General features: G+C 41.3%; 1 protein-coding gene across 3 annotated transcripts; it reads right to left on the bottom strand.

Annotated features, from left to right (window-relative positions):
- Positions 1–1719: 1719 nt before the first annotated feature.
- DAD1 (defender against cell death 1) lies at positions 1720–22388 on the bottom strand. Of its 3 annotated transcripts, XR_006269952.1 has the most exons (4): positions 22058–22388; positions 11881–12055; positions 8475–8695; positions 1720–1958 (listed from the first exon to the last, which is right to left on the bottom strand). XR_006269952.1 is itself a non-coding variant. In XM_043471234.1 (3 exons), the coding sequence occupies exons 1-2, from the start codon at positions 22266–22268 to the stop codon at positions 11925–11927; spliced, it is 342 nt and encodes a 113-aa protein (XP_043327169.1). In that variant the 5' UTR covers positions 22269–22388; the 3' UTR covers positions 1720–1958; positions 11881–11924. The 3 variants fall into 3 exon arrangements, 2 of the variants coding, with proteins under 2 accessions (XP_043327169.1, XP_043327170.1); XM_043471234.1 differs by lacking the exon at positions 8475–8695; XM_043471235.1 differs by lacking the exon at positions 1720–1958 and having other exon boundaries at positions 7758–8695.
- Positions 22389–22778: the final 390 nt, after the last annotated feature.

The following is a 22778-nucleotide window of genomic DNA, read 5'->3' as shown; positions in this document are numbered from 1 at the left end:
ACTGAACGAAGCCCAAAAATGGAGTTTTATTAAACTGAATTTAAACTCAAGATTCTAAAAGCTGTCCATAGGCTTTTGCCCTACTGCAAATAGTGAGAAGACAACACGAGATGAATGTTTCCCACTGACGGTCACTGGCTTGGGTAAATCACGTCTGAGATAACAGCTAACCCAATTAAGTGGGTGCTTGGTATCTGCCCCAGGTATCTCAAGATCATGGATAGACATTAAAATGTGTATATCAGAGGCTCTGAAAGTTGTAACGTCTTCCTTGATAAAATTAGTACTATTCCCAGTTTTTAAGCCCATTTATACTGCTTTTCTTATTCAAAATACTGGTCTATCAATCTACACTAAAAATTGTTCAGAAGCCTCCTGATAAAGATGCATGCCTGTACATACGTTTGAAAGCATTATTAGTTATGAGTGAACTAATATACCTCAGAATGGTAAACCATGTCCCAAGGACCAACAGCCTGCCTTTGTGATACGGTTTTAGTGAAACACTGCCAGACCATTCAGTGATGACGACTCCTGACCCAGAGTTATTCTCAAACCTCAGTGTGTATCAGAGTCCCATGGAGAGCTAAAATACACAGAGGCCCAAGTTCATTACTAAGTTCCCAGAGAACTGTGAGATAAACCAAGATTGAGAACCACTGGTCTGGATGGGTGCCTCTCAAACTTCTAACATGCACGTGTTTCACAAGCAGACCACGTTAAAACAGCTTTTGCTTCAGGAGGGAGGTGGAGCTGTAGAGTCTCCTTTTCAAATAGACTCCTACGTGATGTCAATACTGCTGGTCAATGGGCTACATTTTAAGGAACAAGAATCCAGTGGCACTTCTCCAATCTGGCTGCATGTTAGAATCTCCTGGGTAGCTGTACAAAGTAAAGATGCCACCCCCAAAGATTTTTATTTAATTGGTCTGGGCTGTGCCCTGGGCATTGAGATTTTAAGTTCCCTAAGCAATTGTAATGTGCAGCCAAGTTGGGGAACCTCTAGAGCCCAACATACCAAGGCAGCAGTCAGCTAAATTTAAATAGTGGAATCCTCAACATAGCTTATTTCCTACAGCCCCCAAGATGGAAATAAGGCCGCCACCACAATACATATAAATATGCCTAGACTTCAGCCAGCAGACCTACTGTTCCACCCAAGCGTGTCATGAACTCTGATCTAACGCAAGTTACAAATCAGAGCTTCAATTTCTTCACCTACCTAACGAGGACTGGAACCCCTGAGATAATAGTAAGGACAAAGTGAGGGTACTGGTGAAGGTGGTCCGGAGAGCAGTGTCTCATAAACAAGCACACACACAACTCCCACACTTTTTGTACTCTTCTTACACTAAGAGATACGTATTTCACTTTTCACCACTAAATCACAGTGAAACAGATATAAATGGGGAAGCACACACATAGCTCAATTTCTCACAAAGTGCTTAATGATGGAGTTCCAGGAATGCATTGTGTCCTAAGAGCAGAACCACCGGCAACAACTGAAGGATTAGTAAGGGATTACCAGCTCCAGGGAAAAGACAAAGGGCTCTACTTTCCCAGGGTTGTCAGAGGTGCCTTTTGTCATTAACTTCAAATACACTTAAGGAAAACATGGAGGTAGATTCACAGTTGCAAGTTATCAACTCCTAAAGAAGTGTGCACAGAGGACTGAAGGAAAAGGATTTTAATACCAAAAAACACAGCCAGAGGCAGAGGAAGGAGGGGCATGGAGCTTTTTAATTTGGAAGGCAGAAAGGTTACACTGTATGGAAGGCAGAGGCTATGCTAACAAATGCTTATCACAAAGTTGTTCTGGCTCGGAAGGCAGGGAGCTTCTCTAGGCTCTCCACTGCACCCCAAGGAGTTGGTAGGAAGCAGAAACCTGAAGAAAATCCATGTGTCCAGCAAACTGCCATCTCAAAGAGCTCTTATCCAGGGGAAATTAAAAGGTGAACCTGAAAGAAAGAAGCAGAGAGGTAAGAAGAGATATTCATGGTTCCTAAAATGTCTTGTGACACTACAGACAGGGCCTCAAATCCTTTAACCTAAATTCTAAACCTGTATAGACAAAGGCAGTTACAGGGTTCCCAATTCTGGAAAGTATTTAAACAAGGCTAGAACAACCAAAATAAGGCGAATACTTTTCACTGAACATTTTACAGAAGTATCCATAAAAACTAATGCTCAAATCTCAATTCCAAGACATAACTGACTTGGAACTGCAGACACAGGTCTAACGCTGGCTCTCCAATTAATCAGCTGTGTGACTTCATGTAAGTCACTCTGACCTCCCTGATCCACAAACCCTCTTTGAGGCGAGAGGGCTTCAACTTAACCTAAAGAACTTTTCTGGATTTAGAAAGCTTATAAAGCACTAACTTCTCGTTGGGGTGGGAGGGGTGGGGAGTGGAAGAAAGAAGAATTCGAAAAACCTAGAAAAAGATCTCTAACCTCAGGTTTAACGAAGGACCAAAAGAGAAGGAATGGTTTTCATTTAAAGATAAGACTATTTTTGGCGAGAATGAGGTGGAGAACAACTCCAAGAGAAGTGGCTTTCTTTCTCACCCCTGTGGGAGGGCTACCCACAGTTGCTCCAACTTGGTGTGGCCAGGGGTGACCCCTTGACTCTAGGCACCCCAATGTCCCCGGCCACAAGCAGTCCATTTTCCTGCAGTGGGCCGTAAAAATACTGTCATCTTCCGTGTGTGCCATCACTTGAGAAATGTTGGGAAACACGACCTTTCAGAAGAGGGGGGCTACCCCCTATGTGAAAGGGCACCACCTTACTTTGTGTATTGGTTCAGGCGACCTGGAGATTCTAGCATCAGAGCTTAAAGGAAAGATCTTAAGAGTTCTAGCCAGATTGCTTTTATTTCACTAACAATGGCACTTACAGTAATGCTACATAATTGCAGAATATTCCTACATCAGTGGAATTAGAAGAAATATGTAATAAAACAAAGAGCAAAAATTGGGGAGCAAAAGTGAGCACAGTGCCAAAAAAAGAACAAACAGATCTACTGAAACTCACCTATTCACTCCATCAAATTTTTTAAGCAAACTCTCTGACAACAGACTATGAACTAGTACAACACATCGGTGCTAACAGCCAAGGTGAGAGAGGACTAGAGCACAGGCCACTTCAGGGAAGAGCCTTGACCACTGAGAATGCTAAAAGAAATCCTCGTTTATTAGGAAAGTCAAGTTTTGAGATCTTATGATATTAAAACATTTAAATCTAAGACATTGGGACTGGTCCATCTAAAAGGCAAGAAAATGATTAACAAATTTCTTTGAAAATGGTTTTCAGAAAATTCCTACATAGATCTGCTCCTTTCTTTTAAGGCAAAAGTATATTTACCAGACAATATTCTAAAAGCAGAGCTTCTAGGAGTTTCTGAATTATTAGGCTCAACAAAACTGAACTATTCACCAGCTCAGAAGAATGATTTCAACTGTTAACCAGGGGATAAAGGTTTCAGGAAACTGACTAATAAGATTTCCTCCCCTGATAACAAGATATGTAAAGTGGAAGACACCTACTGAGAAGAGTGCGCATGGCTTCTTCAGTCTATTCACCCAAGCAGGAAAGACAGCACCATTCCATCAACCTGTCCCCGTCATCTTGAGAGAAAGTAAGGCACAACACAAAGAACTATTCAAAATAATTACTCTCTGTAAAGTCACAAAAGATGATGCCAGACAGGGTCATTTCCATCTGGAATCTGTCTACTTCCTCAGCACCATCTCTATTCAGACACCAGCACTGAGCAGATATGCTCAAATACCGATTTTCCTTCAAATCCATCTCATCCTAGATTCTACTCACCCAATTAAAACTAAAATTGGAGAAAATATGAATCAAAGTGCATCTAGTCTTCTTATCTTACAGATGAGGCAACTGCCATCTGAGAGTTTGACAGATCTGTCCAGAGCTGAGCTGTCAACACCACAGCCACTGGCCACAGGTGAGTATTCAAACTGAGTTAACATTAAATAAAATTAAAAATTCAGTGTCTTAGACGTCCCTGGCGGCCCAGTGATTAAGACTCTGTACTTCGAGTGCAAGGGGTATGGGTTCAATCCCTGGTCAGGGAACTTAAGATTCCACATGCCGCGGGGTGTGGCCAAAAAGGAAAAAAAACAGTGTCTCAGTCACATAGCCACATTCGTAATGTTTAATAACTACAGCTACCATACTGGGCAGCTGCAGACTCAGTTTGCCCAAAGCAGAGTTCTATCAGACGGCGCTGGCCCAGGGTCAGCCTCTTGAGATAAAGTCAGGTTTCCTGATGTGCATTCTCCACCATTTCTTCCAGATCATATTAAAGATGACTTATTGTACAGAAACATTTACCTCTAAGTTTTTCCCATTTAAAAAAGAGAAGCAACTTTAATACTGTTAAAGGAAACCTTCTAACAAGACATTATATTCATCATCCAAAAGTCTTTGAACACTAGAGAGGAAGGAATATAAAAGTTTGGAGTAAAAATGTCAGTTAACGAGTTCCTACTCAGTCACTTATTAGTTCCAGGCCCTGGGCAAATCAATTTTAATTTCATCAAGGTTTCCTTACCTCATGGATAGAAAGGGACTACTACTATTTGTCTACCTCCATCCCAGTGTGCCGAGTGCCATGCTGAGCGCCAAAGAATTGGTGCTTTTGAACTGTGGTGTTGGAGAAGACTCTTTGAGAGTCCCTTGGACTGCAAGGAGATCCAGCCAGTCCATCCTGAAGGAGATCAGTCCTGGGTGTTCATTGGAAGGACTGATGCTGAAGCTGAAACTCCAATACTTTGGCTACCCGATGCGAAGAACTGACTCATTGGAAAAGACCCTGATGCTGGCAAAGATTGAGGACAGGAGGAGAAGGGGACAACACAGGATGAGATGGTTGGATGGATCACTGACTCAATGGATATGAGTTTGAGTAAGCTCCGGGAGTTGGTGATGGACAGGGAGGCCTGGCGTGCTGCAGTCCATCAGGTCGCAAAGAGTCAGACATGACTGAGCGACTGAACTGAACTGAACTGATCCCAGCATGAGCTGTGAGGATGACATAGGTTGATGTGTTAAAAAAAAAAAAAAGTGCACATGGGATGTGTGTGAGTCCTGCAAGCCTGGTATGTGATAACGTTAAAACATTCAACAAATGTTGTCTAATTTTGTAAAAGGCTTTATACAAACATCGTACATTTTTAACTTTGCACCACCCTGATGGGTGATGAAAACCTGGTAATGTATAAAAAGCAAAAACTGAAGGAAAAAAGCAAAGGAAAAAAAAGCAAAGCTCAGCTGAGGATCCACACAGTGCGATCCTCCTCAAACACAATGGGACTATCATGAACACTATTAATTAGAGGCTTCAACAACTGCAAGAGACTCTGATGATCACCCAGGCCAATTCCCTCCCTGTAAAGATAGGGGAAGTGAGGGCTCAGAGACAAGCTTATTTCTCCATCCAACTAGTTAACAGCACAGCAAAGTCTACAACGCAGGTCTTCTGACTTCTGATCTCATGCTCATGCCCCACTCTACCACCCTTCATGTGGACTGTTTCCTTGGCTTCGTCCTTCTACAGTACATTCCTCATGTCTGAGCATCCACATAACTAAGGATACAGCTATTTTATACAGCATTTCTTGCTGTTGAAAATGATTTACACAACAATCATGCACTATGTTAGCTCTGTGCTAAGCTCTAAGGTCCCCATTCCCTGGTCATTTAAGAGTCCAGTGGGAGAGACAGGAAAATGAATGGTTTTGTAAGTGTATGGCTAAGCGCAGCATTAGGGGCAGGCACAGGGAACCATGACAGCCCCAAGAGGATCCTATGCAACCTGGGGGAAGAATGACTTGCAGCAGGACTCAGCTGAGCTGCAAGGGTAGAGAAAATAAGGTAGGGACTTCATAAACACAAATCTGTAGGAGTCCCCTGGCTGTCTAGCGGTTAGGAGTCAGCACTTTCGCTACCGGGGCCCAGGTTCCATCCTTAGTCGGGAACTAGGACTCCGTAAGACACAAAGCTCAGCCAAACTTAAAAAACAGAACAAATTAAAACACACACACACACACACACACACACACAAATCTACCTGATAGTCCCTCTTTTTTTTTGTAGTTATCAATAAACCAAGTACAAAATAGAGCAAAATCACCAATTAAAAGTCATCAATTAAAAAAAAAAAAAAGTCATCAATTATCAGGGTTTTTGTTTTTTTAAAAAAATAAGCAGATTTAAGGTTTTAAGAATAGGTAAAAAATTAAGCTCCCTCTCCAACCAAGGAAAAAAAAGGGGGTTGAAAAAAAGACTATGCTAACTCAAAATGTTTTCTACAAATTTAGTTATTCCTTTTTCAGAACTTATCTGATGGCTAATTCAATATAAGGTGAAATGTCACAGAGAAAATGAAAGACACTAACCCCTCACTCACACACACACACACACACAAACTTAAAGCTGGCTTCCAGGAGAAGAGCAAAACCAGGTCTCAGTTCAGTCACTCAGCTGTGTTAGACTCTGCAACCCCATGGACCGCAACACGCCAGGATTCCCTGTCCATCATGAACTCCTGGAGCTTACTCAAACTCATGTCCATCAAGTCAGAAACAGGTCTAGAATAAGCCAAAATGGGAGCTCCTGAACTGACAAGATAAGAAAAAGAAATAAAAAGTATATCTGTGGGCCACTGTATGCTTGGTCTTCACATGAAACAAAACCTAGGGTCACTGTAAGGCTGCATGCCCTTTTGTGCCTCACTCGACACTGCCCACTTCTGGTCAGAATGTAAAGCACCCCCTACCTAACATCCAGGCCCACCTGGACCTCTGCTGCCCTCCTGTGACTGGAAAGAAACTGGGTTCTATCACAAAGGTGTTTGTGGTCTCTTTCCCTAAACTCAGTTTCTCTTGAGTTTTGTAGTATATTCTCTCAGTAATGAAATGTACTGGCCACTAGGTGGCAGTATAGCCTAAAAAATAACATTAGAATTCCCTTTAGAGGTAATTTTCTAGATTACTATAGTACTGATATTTACTGATGAATTCAAAAAGCCAACAGCAACTGCTTGTTGGAATATAGTTCCGTTAGTCAGAGTTATGCTCTGCCCAGCCTTGTAGCACCCTCGCTTCAGCCAGAATTAAACACTATGGATATTTAAAGACTTGTAGAACAGCCTCCAGCATAAAGACTAACACTAACAAGGTTTCAGCACAAGCTGGTGGCAAACCATCTCCCCCAGGCTAAGCACACTTCCAAGCTCAGGTCTGTCCCTTTGTCAAAGCCCTGTTCACTCTTCCCTCTGATCCAGGGCGGAGTCATCAGGAACTTCCCTTCCCAAGCTGTGATCCAATGTAGCTAAGTCTCTCTTCCCTTCCGAACACTTGAGGTAGGCTGACATTTTCTGAAAAGAATTTCACAGGGAAACATGGAAAAACAAAACAGGAAATATTCACCTGTAGTTATGTAAATCTCTAAATATTCAAGTCCACTGAATATGATGCATTCATTCAAAACAGACTTACTGCCACCTAAGTGCCAAATACCATCACTTGAGAGGTGCATGAATTCTCCCAACTCAGAAGCTCATGAGGAGAATTTTTCCTTTTTATAATAACTTTTTAAATATTATGAAGTCTATTCTTGACCCCAGGAATAGCCACCTATACCAGTGTTGCCAACTGAACAGCTAACTTTTACCACAGGTTTCTCACTCTGCTATCTCTGGACATGTTTTCAGGAGGCCACAAAGTCTGAAGTTTGGATAAGGTTGTATTAACAGTAGTTTTTATATATTTATAAACTTCAAGAAGACAGTAAAGTCTTACAGCAGAGAGAAACAATGGGGACTGGAGGGATTCAAAGGAACTTTAGCTTAGTTTCTGTTCAAAATCTGTCCACTGCAAGTAATGAACATGGGGATGTTATATTATTCTCTGTACTTTTCTGTACTTTTAACATTGTCATACAAGCAAAGAAAGTAAGTAATAAAGGAAAAGATGGTGGTAAAATAACTGTGGCCACATTTTAAACACATTTCTCTGACTATGCAACTGTCAAATACTTTATAACAAGCAATTTTTTTTAGGAGGGTGTTTTTTTTTTTAATATATATTTATTGACTGCCCCGGGTCTTGGTTGCAGCACGCAGGATCTTCAATCTTCATTGCAGCATGTAGGATCTTTAGTTGCAGTACAGGAACTTCACTTGTGGTGAAGGAGCTCTTAGTTGCGGCATGTAGGATCTAATTCTTTGACCAGGGATCAAACCCAACCCCCTTCATTGGGAGCACAGAATCTTAGCCACTGGACCACCAGGGAAGTTCCCATAATAAGCAATTTTAAGCAAAAATTAGGGCCTCCCTGGTGGCTCAGATGGTAAGGAATCTGTCTGCAGTACAGGAGACCCAGGTTTCCCTGTGTCGGGAAGATTCCCTGGAGAAGAAAATGGCACCCACCACAGTATCCTTACCTAAAGAATCCCTATGGACAGAGGAGCCTGGCGGGCTACAGTCTGTGGGGTTGCAAAGAGTCGGACAAGATTGAGCAAGTAACACAAGTGAAAATAGAGATTAAAAACATTTTTTGACATCAGACTGGATTATCAGACTTAAAAGATTTCCAGCAAGGCTCCTTGAATCTCAGTTTCCCATTCATAAGTGGAATTAGCAAGTTTATCCTCAAGAGGTTGTTCTGAAAATAAAATAAGACAGAATAAAAAGAACTTAAAACCTGGTCCATGTGAGCATTCACTATCTGCTAACTTCCTTACTTCTCCTTGAAAACATTTCTTTAACTCAACGCCATTTTCTTCTGATCTGCCTTTTTCAGAGTCGCTGCTGGTTTTAAATGCTACCCCAAAATTCACAAAGAGCAGTACCCTATAGATGTTTATTCTTTTTATACCCAATTCCCAACATACTTGGCAAATATGGAGAGTATTAAATTTTTGCTGTACCCTCTGATACAAATATTGAAAACTCACTTAAAAACCATTTTTAAAAGTGTTTTAGGACACTGCACATAGAACTGAATTAGAAACACAGAAAAAGAGCAGGAAAATGTCTATCTGAAGATTGAGAGCAGGACAGTATACTGTATGTCAAATGAAAGATCTCTGGGGAAAAAAACCCTGACGAGTCCCCTACAGAAGAATTCTCTATGAATATACCCTCTATAGAATGATTTAACACTGCAATCTGGGATTGGAAGATTATGCTGTACCCTGGATCCATAATTCCCAGCTGAACAGGTGGCCCTAGGTCATTAATATGGTCTGCAGTATGCAGTTTCTGCTGAGCCTGCTTTTTTGTCTGTTTTTGTCATAATTTTGAAATACTAAGCTCTCTGCAGCAGAGTCCTCTTCCAATCATGACAGCCCTAAGAAATAATTTTTCATGATTTGGTATCTCCCTGATCCTAGAGAACATCCTTGGACTGTATGCTCTGTCCCCTTGTTAAAGTATACACCACCATGACTCATCTAGAAAAAAGTAAGGCATTTACTTTTTAGAGTAAGGCATTGCTCTAAAGTAAGCCATTACTTTTAAAGTAAGGCAATCAGAAGACTTATGACCTTTCCCGCAAGTTTACTATCAGAGCCCAAGGGTTACTCAGGATGTTCGCGGGTCAGTGAAGGTCAGCGCTGTTGGCTAGGTTTTCCACCTGCACTGCAGAAGCTGTCACTGGTCAGACACCTCGCCTGCGGCCTCTGCTCCAGATAGCATGGCAGCCACCTTCTCTCAGCCCCCACAGCACTTTGTTCAGGTCTTTAGCATGGCTCTAACTGCTGTGGGCACGTGGCTTCTCCATTAGACTGTTCACTTCTTGAAGGCAGGAACTATATTTTCCTTTTCTTTGTATTCCCAGTACCAAGGCATTGACTGGCATATGAGAGAACAATTCAAGTCCTGATCAGGTCTCCAAAAAATTCAACTGTATTACAATAGTAGAAAGAAGTGGTTCTCAAGCTCTTTCACTGATATAAACCATCTCTGTCAACTTAACTATTGCCAAAAGTGAAACTTCACCTGAACTAACAGAACTGTTTTTGAGACAATATACAAAATGGAAAGGCTTTATGTAATATACTAAGTAACTGATTGACTTATGATAGAAACTGAAGTATAGTCAGTCACAGTATTACATTTACCTTGCCCATGGCTGTTGTAACTCATGTGTTAGATTTCTGATTAATACAAAAAAGACAGCTTTCCAAGTACAACAGAAAGAGGCTGGGCCTCTTCCCCCAGAGAGGGTAACATTTCCTAATGTTCTCTTTTCTCTACCCCAGTAATACCAAGATTTAATTCTGTGGGGAAAGGCAGAGAATAGAGTGCATTTACTCATGAGTAGGCAACATAGGATACTGGAAGAGCACCACTGGACTAGGACACTGCTCTGCCTCCACTGAGCTACGTAGCCAAGGAAACCAGTAGATGCTCTGGAACTCTCTTTCCTCACATATAAAACAATTATTAACAGAGTCAAGTGCTTCTCAGAGCTTTAGGATTCTGCTTAGGAGGGAAGGATGGAGGGGAGGGCATACTACACACGAGGGGAGCCGAGCAAAGAGGGCTTTTCAACTTTGTCAATCAAAACAACCCTGGCTCCTCTGCCATTTTATATATTTAGATTCTATTTTGGGGGCTCCAAAATCACTGCAGATGGTGACTGCAGGCATGAAATTAAAAGGCGCTTGCTCCTTGGAAGAAAAGCTATGACCAACCTAGACAGTATATTAAAAAGCAGAGACATTACTTTGCCAACAAAGGTATGTCTAGTCAAGGCTATGGTTTTTCCAGTGGTCAAAGAAAGCTGAGAAAGAAAGCTACAAAGAAAGCTACAAAGAAAGCTGAGCTCTGAAGAATTGACGCTTTTGAACTATGGTGCTGGAGAAGACTCTTAAAAGTCCCTTGGACTGCAAGGAGACCCAACCAGTCCATCCTAAAGGAGATCAGTCCTGGGTGTTCATTGGAAGGACAGATGTTGAAGCTGAAACTCCAATATTTTGGCCACCTGATGCAAAGAGCTGACTCATTTGAAAGACCCTGATGCTGGGAAACATTGGGGGCAGAAGGAGAAGGGGACAACAGAGGATGAGATGGTTGGATGGCATCACTGACTCAATGGACATGGGTTTGGGTGAACTCCAGGAGTTGGTGATGGACAGGGAGGCCTGGCGTGCTGCAGTTCATGGGGTCGCAAAGAGCTGGACACAACTGAGTGACTGAACTGAACTGATTGAGATACTTAGGGGGAAAAAAGAGCTCTACTGCTAAAAAAAAAGGAAAACTGACAAGTGAACCAAAGAGCATCTCATCTTATATTTTAAGGTGTTCTCCCAAGCTAATCTAATTTTCCCATTAATTTTTAATTTAGCACATATATTAGCAAGAAGCTGTCATCATGAAGCTATCATTCATTTAGCATATACTATATGTGTATCAAGTGTAAGCACTATACTAGGTACTCTGGGAACAATGGCCCAGCATTTGAAGTCATCTGGGATCAATATCAGAAAAAAAATTATAGAGCAAAACTAAAACCAAAATCTACAATTTATGTCTCTTCCAAGAGCTCAGAGTTATTTTCAGGGGGTTATTGGTGCAGAAATTAATGTATTAGCTACAAGCAAACTCCCATTTTCTGCTCTCTTAATCATTTCCAGAACAGTGAGAAGAGAAGGCAATGACCAAGATCAGCAGCACTGATGAATCATGATGATATTAACACAAACTTTGCAGACCAATATGGAAAATTCTGCAAACCTCTCATCAGCACTATGGGAACTCTGCCAACCATAATCAAAACCAGCCCCCTCCAATCTCTATTCCTAAAATCAACATCATGTGATAAGCGCTAAGATCATCACTTACATTCTTCTAGTCTCCTCCTCCTCAGTTAAGTAAACAGGAATGATTCAGCCAACGAAGTTCATGACAACAAGGTGAAGGATGGTGCTGGCAAAGAGAAAATCAGCAAAGGCTCGCTCTGGGGAGATGCCTTGGAAATCCGCCTTGTTTTGTGGGTTGATCTGTATTCTCAGACAAACTGTACAAGAAGAAAAAAACAAAAATGATTATCAAGTATGTAACATGTATGACTAATGCAAATACTCAGACCCTCTGACCCAATAATTCTATTCCAACAGAAGTGACACGTAAGGAATGATACCGATGATGGCCCCCAAGTGGATGCAATCTAATATCTATCAATAGTAAAACAGGGGGGTATTCTCTAGCAGTCCGGTGGTTAGGACTCAGCACTGTCACTGACAGGGACCCAGATTCCATCCCTGGTTGGAGAACTAAGATTTCACAAGTTAAGCAACCAAAAAAAACCCACAAACAAAACAGTAAAATGGGTAAATTATGGCATATGCATACAACAGATACCATATAGCAATGAAAGAACTTCACAACATGGATTTCCACAAATATCATGATAAGCAGTACAATCCAGATGCCAAAAAATACATTCTCATGATTCTACTTCTACAAAGCTTAAAACCGGCCAAAAACAATCTACAGTGATACAAGTCAGGATAGTGGTTTTTAATCTTTCACAGGAGAGATGACTTGGAAAGCATGTGGAGAGATCTTTAGGGTGCTGGTAATGTTCTATATCTTGACGTGATTGTGGTTAAAAGGGTAAATTTTTTAAAGTTCATCAAGCTGTACACTTAAATTTTCTGCTGTTGTTTGTTAAAGGGAACAATATGACTTCTCAGAGTTAAGCTAAAAATCAAAGGCTTACTTAGAAAAAATATATATACAACCAGAAAATCTTGAGAACTCTCTTATCTCCTGACTTAAGTTTATAAACTTATTAAGACTGAGATGTAGTTGAGGTAGTAACGAAGGAAGCAGGCTGAGACCAAGTTATAAAATTGTCAATTATTTCCAACAGAACATGTTTATTAGACAGCAGAGATGCGTATCCACAAGGACCTCACAGTTATAAATAATCTTTGATCTCCCAGTTCTAGCAGCTGCTGGTCTCAAAAAAGGCAAGAGATCTAAGTTACATAGCTCTGACAGAGAACTCTCGATGGCCACCTTCTGTACCTACCCTTGAAGATTCCAACCTGATACTGTAGCCACAGTCACCATTTGACATGAAAAGAAAGTTCTAGGGATACACTTTTCCTAAATATCTTTATACCTGTGACAAATGATTACACAACTTAAATTTACTTCATGCTAGCATCCGGTCCCATCACTTCATGGCAAATAGATGGGGAAACGGTGGAAACAGTGACAGACTTTATTTTCTTGGGCTCCAAAATCACTGCAGATGGTAACTGCAGCCATGAAATTAAAAGGCTCCTTGGAAGGAAAGATATGATCAACCTAGACAGCATATTAAAAAGCAGAGACATTACTTTGCCAACAAAGGTCCATCTAGTCAAGGTTATGGTTTTTCCAGTAGTCATGTATGGATATGAGTTGGACTATAAAGAAAGCTGAGTGCTGAAGAATTGATGCTTTTGAACTGTGTTGTTGGAGAAGACTCTTGAGAGTCCCTTGGACTGCAGGGAGATCCAACCAGTCCATCCTAAAGGAAATCATTCCTAAATATTCATTGGAAGGACTGATGCTGAAGCTGAAACTTCAATACTTTGGCCGCCTGATGGGAAGACCTGACTCATTGGAAAAGACCCTGATGCTGGGAAAGATTGAAGGCAGGAGAAGGGGATGACAGAGGATGAGATGGCTGGATGGATCACTGACTCAATGGACAGGAGTCTAAGTAAACTCAGGGAGTTGGTGATGGACAGGGAGGCCTGGTGTGCTGCAGTCCATGGGGTCACAAAGAGTCGGACACAACTGAGTGACTGAACTGAACTGAGCATCCATTTTACCACTAACCAAGAGAAGGCAACGAACTGAGATCTAACCCAAAGGTCAGAAAACTATTAGACTAGTTCTCAAGAGTCCATCACTATGGCAAGAGTTGTCATTATGCTTAAACATGCAAACACTGTGGAAACACCCCTGATATTTTCAGGAACCTGGACTCTTCAAAACATGAAGGACACTGACTGAAACAAGGGTGGCCAATTAAAATCCGCTGGGGTGAGTACAGCTTGGTTCATCCATTTGCCAGAGCAACTAGCAACATCTATTAATATTTAAAATGTTGCCACCTTTTAACTAAAAAATTTATCTTACAGAACAAGGACATTCTAACAGCATGTACCTAAAGCTGAAAAAAAAGTGATAACAGTCCAAATGACATCAAGGGATTATTTAAATAAATTACAGACATGCAATAAAATCTCATGCAATTATTCAAAAGAATGAGGTGAATTCTCGATAGGTTGACAGTAAAGATATCTAAAATATATCAATTGAAAAAAAGCCAAAAATATTACACTATTCTATTCCATATTTCTCTTAAATATATTTTCTCATTTTTCTTGGAATGTAGGAAAAAATCTGGAGAGATACCAAACACAATTAACAGAGGCTATTGAGGTGGAAGGTGGGAGTAGAGCAGTGCTTGAGAATGGGGGACAAAAGGAAAAGAGAAACTCTACATGAAGGTGATGTTACCATTTTCACAACCCTGAATGTCATACAGACCAACATCCCTTATGATGCACAAAATGCCCAAGAGATGGTGAGAATGGGCATGCCAAGAGGGCTGCATGAATCAGCTGGGAATCGTTTCAAAATATACTTACCATTTCCGGAATCTGATAAGTCATCCCCAGGTAGAGAATTACAAACCATCCAGAGCCTGTGTTATCACAGAGGCAACATATCCCCAACATGCAGGGGTGAAAAAAAGGCAAAGAACGCCTGTTCAAAAAGTGTTAGTCTCTCAGTCATGTCCAACACTTTGCGACCCCATAGACTGTAGCCCTCCAGGTTCCTCTGTCCATAGAATTCTCCAGGCAAAAAGAATACTGGAGTGGGTTGCCATTCCCTTCTCCAAGGGATCTTCCCAACCCCAGGGATCGAACCCGCATCTCTTGCATTGCAGGTAGATTCTTTACTGTCTGAGTCATCATGGAAGCCCTCTGTTCAAACCACACACCCCCCCCACCCCCGCCGCCCCCCACAAATATCCTCAGTCTCTCCCTCAGCACTTCCAAAAATGGAAATGTACTACCTTCTGAGGCAGCTTGCTCCATTTTAGTGGTTCTAATTTATCTCCTTAAATGTACATTTATTCAGCAAAATATTTACTGAGCATCTACTATGTGCCATTTGGCATAGAATAAGACAAGAGTCTGGCTCCCAAAGAACTTACACTTCAATGAAGAGGAACATAATAAACAAGAAAACAAATAAATAAGGAAATATGAGGTAGAGATATGTGCTATAAAGAAAACAATGTAATAGAAGAGTGACTAGGAAGCTATTTCTTATTTGGTGGTAACAGAAGTTCTAACAAGGTGCTATTTTAAGACCAAAATTTGATAGGAGCCAACTATGGAAAGATCTAGGGGCAGAGCATTCCAGGGAGCAAGAACAATGTTGACATGCTCTAGGTACAACATGTCAGACTGACTAGACTGTAGAGATCAAGGGCAAGAGGGGGACAAGGGCCAAATCCTGTGGGGCTTTGTAAGCTTCAGTAAAGAGTCTGGATGTAGTTCTAAGAGCAACGGAGTAATATTTCGAAGTTTTGAGCCGATGAGTAAAATAATCTGATTTACATTTTTTAAGGATGGTAGAACTGCAATATAGAGAATGGTTTGCAGAGTTAAAGAAACAAGAGAGTCAAGTAGGAGCCAGAGCTTGGGCAATGGGAGTAAAATGGACAGAAGTGGAGAGATACAGGCTATGTTTTGGAAAAGAAGGGCTTGCTGATGTGATGGATGTGGGAGGTAAGAGAAACCAAGGCATCAAGAAAACCTCCTAAATTTTTAGCTTCAACAATTTAACCAATGTTGACACTATGTTCTGACTGGCAAGAGAAAGATGGTTGGGCCGGAAGGCTCAATTTGGAGTTGTCTGTTAGACATCAAGTGAAGATGTCAAGTGGGCAACTGGACTTACTAATTTGGAATTCAGGGAACAGGTTAAAACTGAAAATATTAAAGTGGTAGCTGCAGTTACATAGATATTATTTAAATTCATCTAAAGGAAAGAAATAGAGAATGGGTTTGGAACCACACCCTCAGACCGAGAACACCTAGCACCAACAGTAAGAAGGAAAAACCAACGAGGTAAAAGAGAACAACCAGGAGAGTGTAGTGTTGTAAAAGTTTTGAGAAGAAAGTACTTCATTCACTCAGAAGGAAGCAGCCAACTATGTTAACTGATAAATGTTGCTGAGCATTCCGGCTAGGTGAGATGTGTGCTATTAGATCTGGCAAGATGGAAAGAGTGGTTTCACTGCAGTGGTGGGGAAAGACCACCACCATGAGTGGGTTAAGAGCAAATGGAAAATGAGAAAGCAGAAACAACTAGACAACTAGACTATTTTTTTCAAGGAATTCCGTGATGATGGAAAAGAAATGGAACAGTAGCTAGAGGAGTATCTGGAGTCAAATAAATTTTTTAATTGGATGATTAATTAGAGCATATGTGTATGATGAGAATGATCCAGTGGAGGGAAGTTAATGGTACAGAATGGAGGGATGATTACAGAAGATGAGTCCTTGAGTGAGCAAGAGACATCAAGATGCTCTTCACAAGCGGAGGAGGTGGCCTCTGATAGGAAAGGGATATATCATCCATCATCACAGGAAGTAAGCCAGAGAGCAGGGGTACAAGTGGAGGTGAGCTGCTATGATTCCCTGTTGGGAAAGGGAAAGCAAAAAACAAAGCAAGATCAACTGAGAATAAAGGAAAAGAGAAAAGACAGGTGAGAGTGCAGAGAGAAATTACGAATCATGTCTTGGAAAAGCAAACATATTAGGGAAGTGTTACAGACCACTATTCTCACCAATACTTCTCCATCACAGCACCATATCCATGTACTTGCCTGCATCTCCCACCAGATTATAAACCCTGTGGGAGTAGACACCACATCTGCATGTTCCATAGTTAAATTCTCAGTTCCCCGCCAGGAAACCTGACACATAAATATTCAACATTCTTTAACTTATCGGAGGCATGCTCAAAACTGAACATTCAGTATTAAGCACTAATTGATGAACAGAGCATTACACACCTACAGAACATGGGAGGAAGACCTAAATCTCAAGAGCCAGGCAAGGGCTCAAAGGGAAGCAGCACTTGAGCTGTCTAAAAAGGGAAGGAATTTTCCAGGCAATCAAACAAAGGTAAAATAGCTTAATACACCTTGGCATGTTCAGGGAATAATAAGTAACACAATAATACTGGGATATAAAGTACAGAGGAGGTGGAGACAAGAGATGAAGCTCGCGATGTGGCCAGGGCCAGATCATCAAAGAGCCTCTACACCATTAAAAAATATTTTAAATTTCTCTTTGGATACAGACAAATTTTCTGTGGGGAGTAGAACAGTTAGATCTGTAAGTCAAATCAAGCCCGCAAACATAGTGGAAGAGGGACTGGAGGGAGAGACAAGAGGCTGGGAGATCAATAAGGAAGATTTCCAGATAGCAGATATTGAGAACCTGAATGACAGAAGACAAACAGCTAGCAACAGATATGAGATTTAGAAACAGGACTGTCAGGCATAATGCTGCCAAACTCCCAACTTCTTTGATAACAGCTATGGTCCCAGGGACAGAGAAGCCTCTTGGGCTGCCGTCTATGGGGTCGCACAGAGTCGGACACTGACGTGACTTAGCAGCAGCAGCAGCAGCAGCATGGGCCTAGGAATCTAATAGATAATTCCCAAAGAAACACTGGACTCCAGTCCTCACAGCCAAAGAGCTGCCATGAGAAAGAAAACACTCTGAATTAGGCCTCCTTGCCTTTCAAATTCAAATCATTTTGGATCTATAAACTAGGGGAAACAAAACGCTGTTAATTCCAAAAGTATTTCATAAAGATTAGAAAACAGAATAGACAAAAGCTGTGAAACTACTTAAAAACTGATTTCAATATCAAAGACTTATTTTAAGGACAGTCTTAATGTTTTCCACACATCCCTCCTAAAGTGCACTTTATTTTTATTTATTTATTTTTTTGTGCAATAGAGTTTATTAAAGTATAAAAGGGATAGAGAAAGCTTCTGACATAGACATCAGAAGGGGGTAGAAAGAGTACCCCTAAAGAGCACTTTAAAGGAGCAAAAGAGGGATTTGAATCAAGTAAAAAAGGAAAAACTAGAAAGGCTGCCAATACTGGGATGCTATTCTGAAAAAGGGACAGGTGTCCTCTTCTAGAGATATCTAACCAAAAGATAAACAGTCAGCTGCTGAGAATGTCTGAAATCTGTCTGGAAGAAGAAAAATATTCTATCATTGAAGTCTTCTACACTGTAAACTGTTGATCCAAAAAAACAAACAAAAAAAGATTTATCAACGGCAATTTTCTACCTCTGGCTCCTTCTTGAAACCATGGGTAAGTCTCCCCAGTCATGAGGGAATAGGAGAAAACAGATCATTTTCATTGGGCTCAAATAATGTCAGGATTTAAAAAAAAAAAAAAGTGACAGGGTCCTGTACTGATTTATAATGTACTAGTCAATGTCCAAAGAGCATATGCTAAAGAACACATGCAGAAGGGATGGAAAAGAACAGACTACCAAAAAAAATTAAGGGAAAAAAAAATTAAAAAAAAAAAAATTAAGGAACCAGATTAGAGAACTTTCCCCTCCAGTTTATCCTACATATTAACACCAATTTTAAGTCTCTCCTTCACTCAAATCTAAAAAAATTTTTAAATGTTTTAAATGCTTAGATGCATTCCTATTACCTAGAGGATAAAATTCCTTGGCCTGGCCCTCAAAGTTCTAGCACCCAGAACTACCTAATCCTTCCACATAATCGCCTACAATTCCCTTTCTCAGCCAAACTGACCTCCCTTCTCTTCCAATAGATAGAACAACTTGGGGAGGTTAGAAACCCCAGCACAATAAACAGACACAAGGCAGTGGTGGATTTAGTAAGGTCAAAGGTGTAAAAAGAAATGCAAACAAAAATAGACAAATGGGATCAAATTAAACTTAAAAACACTTGCACAGCAAAGGAAACTATAAACAAAAATAAAAAGAAAACCCTCAGAATGGGAGAAAGCAACTGACAAAGGATTAATCTCCAAAATATACAAGCAGCTCATGCAGCTCAACATAAGACAAATAAGCCAACCAAAACATGGGTAGAAGACCTAAACAGACATTTCTCCAAAGACATATCAGTTCAGTTCAGTTGCTCAGTCATGTCCGACTCTTTGGGACCCCATGGACTGCAGCACACCAGGCCTCCCTTTTCATCACCAACTCCCAGAGTTTACTCAAACTCATGTCCATTGAGTCGGTGCTGCCATCCAACCATTTCATCAGTCTGTCATCCCCTTCTCCCACCTTCAATCTTTCCCAGCATCAGGGTCTTTTCCAATGAGTCAGTACTTTGCATCAGGTGGCCAAAGTATTGGAGTTTCAGCTTCAGCATCAGTCCTTCCAATGAATATTCAGGACTGATCTCCTTTAAGATGGACTGGCTGGATCTCCTTGCAATCCAAGGGACTCTCAAGAGTCTTCTCCAAAAGCATCAATTCTTCAGCACTCAGCTTTCTTTATAGTCCAACTCTCACATCCATACATGACCACTGGAAAAACCACAGCTTTGACTAGATGGACCTTTGTTGGTAAAGTAATGTCTCTGCTTTTTAATATGCTATCTAGGTTGGTCATAACTTTTCTTCCAAGGAGTAAGCGCCTTTTAATTTGATGGCTGCAATCACCATCTGCAGTGATTTTGGAGCCCAAAAAAATAAAGTCAGCCACTGTTTCCACTGTCTCCCCATCTATTTGCTATGAAGTGATACGACCAGATGCAGGATCTTAGTTTTCTGAATGTTAAGTTTTAAGCCAACTTTTTCACTCTCCTCTTTCACTTTCATCAAGAGGCTTTTTAGTTCTTCTTCACTTTCTGCCATAAGGGTAGTGTCATCTGCATATCTGAGGTTACTGATATTTCTCCTGGCAACCTTGATTCCAGCTAGTGCTTCATCCAGCCCAGTGTTTCTCATGATGTACTCTGCATATAAGTTAAATAAGCAGGGTGACAATATACAGACTTGATGTACTCCTTTTCCTATTTGGAACTAGTCTGTTGGTCCATGTCCAGTTCTAACTGTTGCTTCCTGACCTGCATATAGGTTTCTCAAGAGGCAGGTCAGGTGGTCTGGTATTCCCATCTCTGTCAGAATTTTCTACAGTTTATTGTGATCTACATAGTCAAAGGCTTTGGCATAGTCAGTAAAGCAGAAGTAGATGTTTTCCTGGAACCCTCCTGCTTTTTCGATGATCCAGCAGATGTTGGCAATTTGATCTCTGGTTCCTCTGCCTTTTCTAAATCCAGTCAATAAACACATGAAAAGATGCTCAACATGGCTCATTATTAGAGAAATGCTCTAAACAAATCAAAACAACAATGAGGTATCACCACCTCACACTGGTCGGAATGGCCACCATTAAGAAATGTATTATACAAACAATAAATGCTGGAGAGGATATGGAGAACAGAGAACCCTCTTCCACTGTTGGTGGGAACGTAAACTGAGAGAGCCACTATGGAGAACAGTATGGTGATTACTTTGAAAACTAGGAATAAAACTACCCTATAACCCAGGTATCCCACTACTGGGCATACACCCTGAGAAACCCATAATTCAAAAAGACACATGTATTCCAAATCTCACTGCAGCACTATTTACAATAGTCAGGTCATGGGAGCAAGTGAGATGTGCATCAACAGATAAATGGATAAAGAAGCTGTACATACATACAGTGGAGTATTAGCCATAAAAAGGAACACATTTGAGGGTGCTGAACTGAGGTGGATGAACCTAGAGCCTGTTACACAAAGTGAAGTCAGTCAGAAACAAAAAACAAATATCATATATTGACACATATACATGGAATCTAGAGAAATGGTACTCATGAACCTATATGCAGGGCAGGAAGAGAAAGACAGACAGAACAGACTTGTGGACAGAGCAGGTTAAGAAAAGGGTGGGATGAATTGAGAGAGTAGCACTGAAACATATACATTACCATGTGTCAAACAGATAGCTAGTGGGAGGCTGCTGTATAACTGAGGGAGCTCAACCCAGTGCTATACGACAACCTAGAGATGGGGGAAGAGGGTGTGGAAGTGGGAGGGAGTTTCAAAAGGGAGGGGATACAGGTACCCTTATGGTTGATTCACTCTGCTGTATGGCAGAAACCAACACAACATTGTAAAGCAGTTATCCTCCAGTTAAAAATAATTTTTAAAAAATAAAAAGAAATGCAACCAATACCCTTCCACAGCAACTATGGATTGTCCTGAATCCTTTTTCCTAAAGCAATTTTCATTTCTTAGCCCCAATTACCTATTATCCAACAGCTATGAAATCACAATCCCCCACAAGAACCCCACTATTCCCTCTCAGTAGGCATTTTCTTCAATGACAAGTCATCAACTTCTCATTGGGGAGGAAGTTAGGGGGTCTGCCAATTCAATTTTAGCCACAGCAGCCTCAAATACAAAGACTTGGCATAAAGAAAAATTATCTGCTCAAAAATTCTTCTGATTGTATCACACCAATAACAGAATTATGAGAATGGAAGCTGAGTTCAAGATAGTAAAATAACAGCTTCAGAGTTGGGTTTTCCATTTTAAAAGTTTACCAACTTCAAAGCTGTGTTAAATAAACTTAAGTTAAAGCCGAAATGCAGTTTTCCCTGGACCAATATGAAGTGAAGTGGATCACCAGGTTGAGGAGCAGAATGAAGGTGTTTCGAGATTTAAGTCCAGTTCTTCGGCGGCTTTTTGGTGTTAGGTACGACAACCTGAATGAGCCTCAATTTCCCCACTCACAAAAACACGGCAATGCAGATTCCCCTCACAACTTCAGAAGGCGGTGGTCTGATACAGAACCGAGTACTGTGGAAATACAAGCACGCACCAAAGCAACACATTATTATTGAGATCACTTATAGAATCATTACCCGCTAGGATGAAGCTCCCCACACAAGAGATGAAGCCCGAGAGGAAGGAGTTGAAGGGGAAGGTCCCCACGAGGAGACAATAACCGAACTGCAGCGCTCCGGTCAGCAGTATATACAGGAGGTATGCGTCCAACAACTTCAAACGCTGAGGAGTGGAGCTCAAGTACTCTTCTAAAAACCGCGAGATGACCGACAACACAGACGCCGACATGGCTACAGTCGGCTTCAAGCTGAATATTCCCGCCGGCGTACCCTCAAACTCCTAACTGACCAGACCACCACACCGGATATAGCGTTGGCGCATGCGCACAGATAATATCCCAGCTCCGCCCTCCTCGAGTTGCCACTTTGCGCAGGCGTATAGGCCGGCCAAGGCGCGAAGCAAGTAATGCGCAGACGCAGAATACGTCAACTGCATGAGAACTACAGCCAGAGAAAACTAGTGCGCCTGCGCAACGGATCTGTCCCAGAGCTGGAGACGTGTACTCTTTCTGTCCTGTTTCCGCCGTCGGGTTAGAGACGCCCACAGTTGCTCTAGCAACAGAGTAGCGTGGGAGGAAGAGAAGGATAGGTTTTTCAGCGGACAGCGTGGCTACCCAAAAGTTCCGGCTTTCTTTGGTTCTTAGGCGTCCTAATTGGATCTGCTTTAAGTCAATGTCTGGCGCTTCCTGGGTTTCGGTACCCGCCCGGCCCTAATTCTGTTCAGGGCACTAACTGCAGA

The sequence above is a fragment of the Cervus canadensis genome, chromosome 6 (genome assembly GCF_019320065.1).
Source record: "Cervus canadensis isolate Bull #8, Minnesota chromosome 6, ASM1932006v1, whole genome shotgun sequence".
Lineage (NCBI taxonomy): Eukaryota > Metazoa > Chordata > Mammalia > Artiodactyla > Cervidae > Cervus > Cervus canadensis.
Note: the sequence above shows the minus strand (reverse complement) of the source record. Positions and strands in the feature narration are given on the sequence as shown.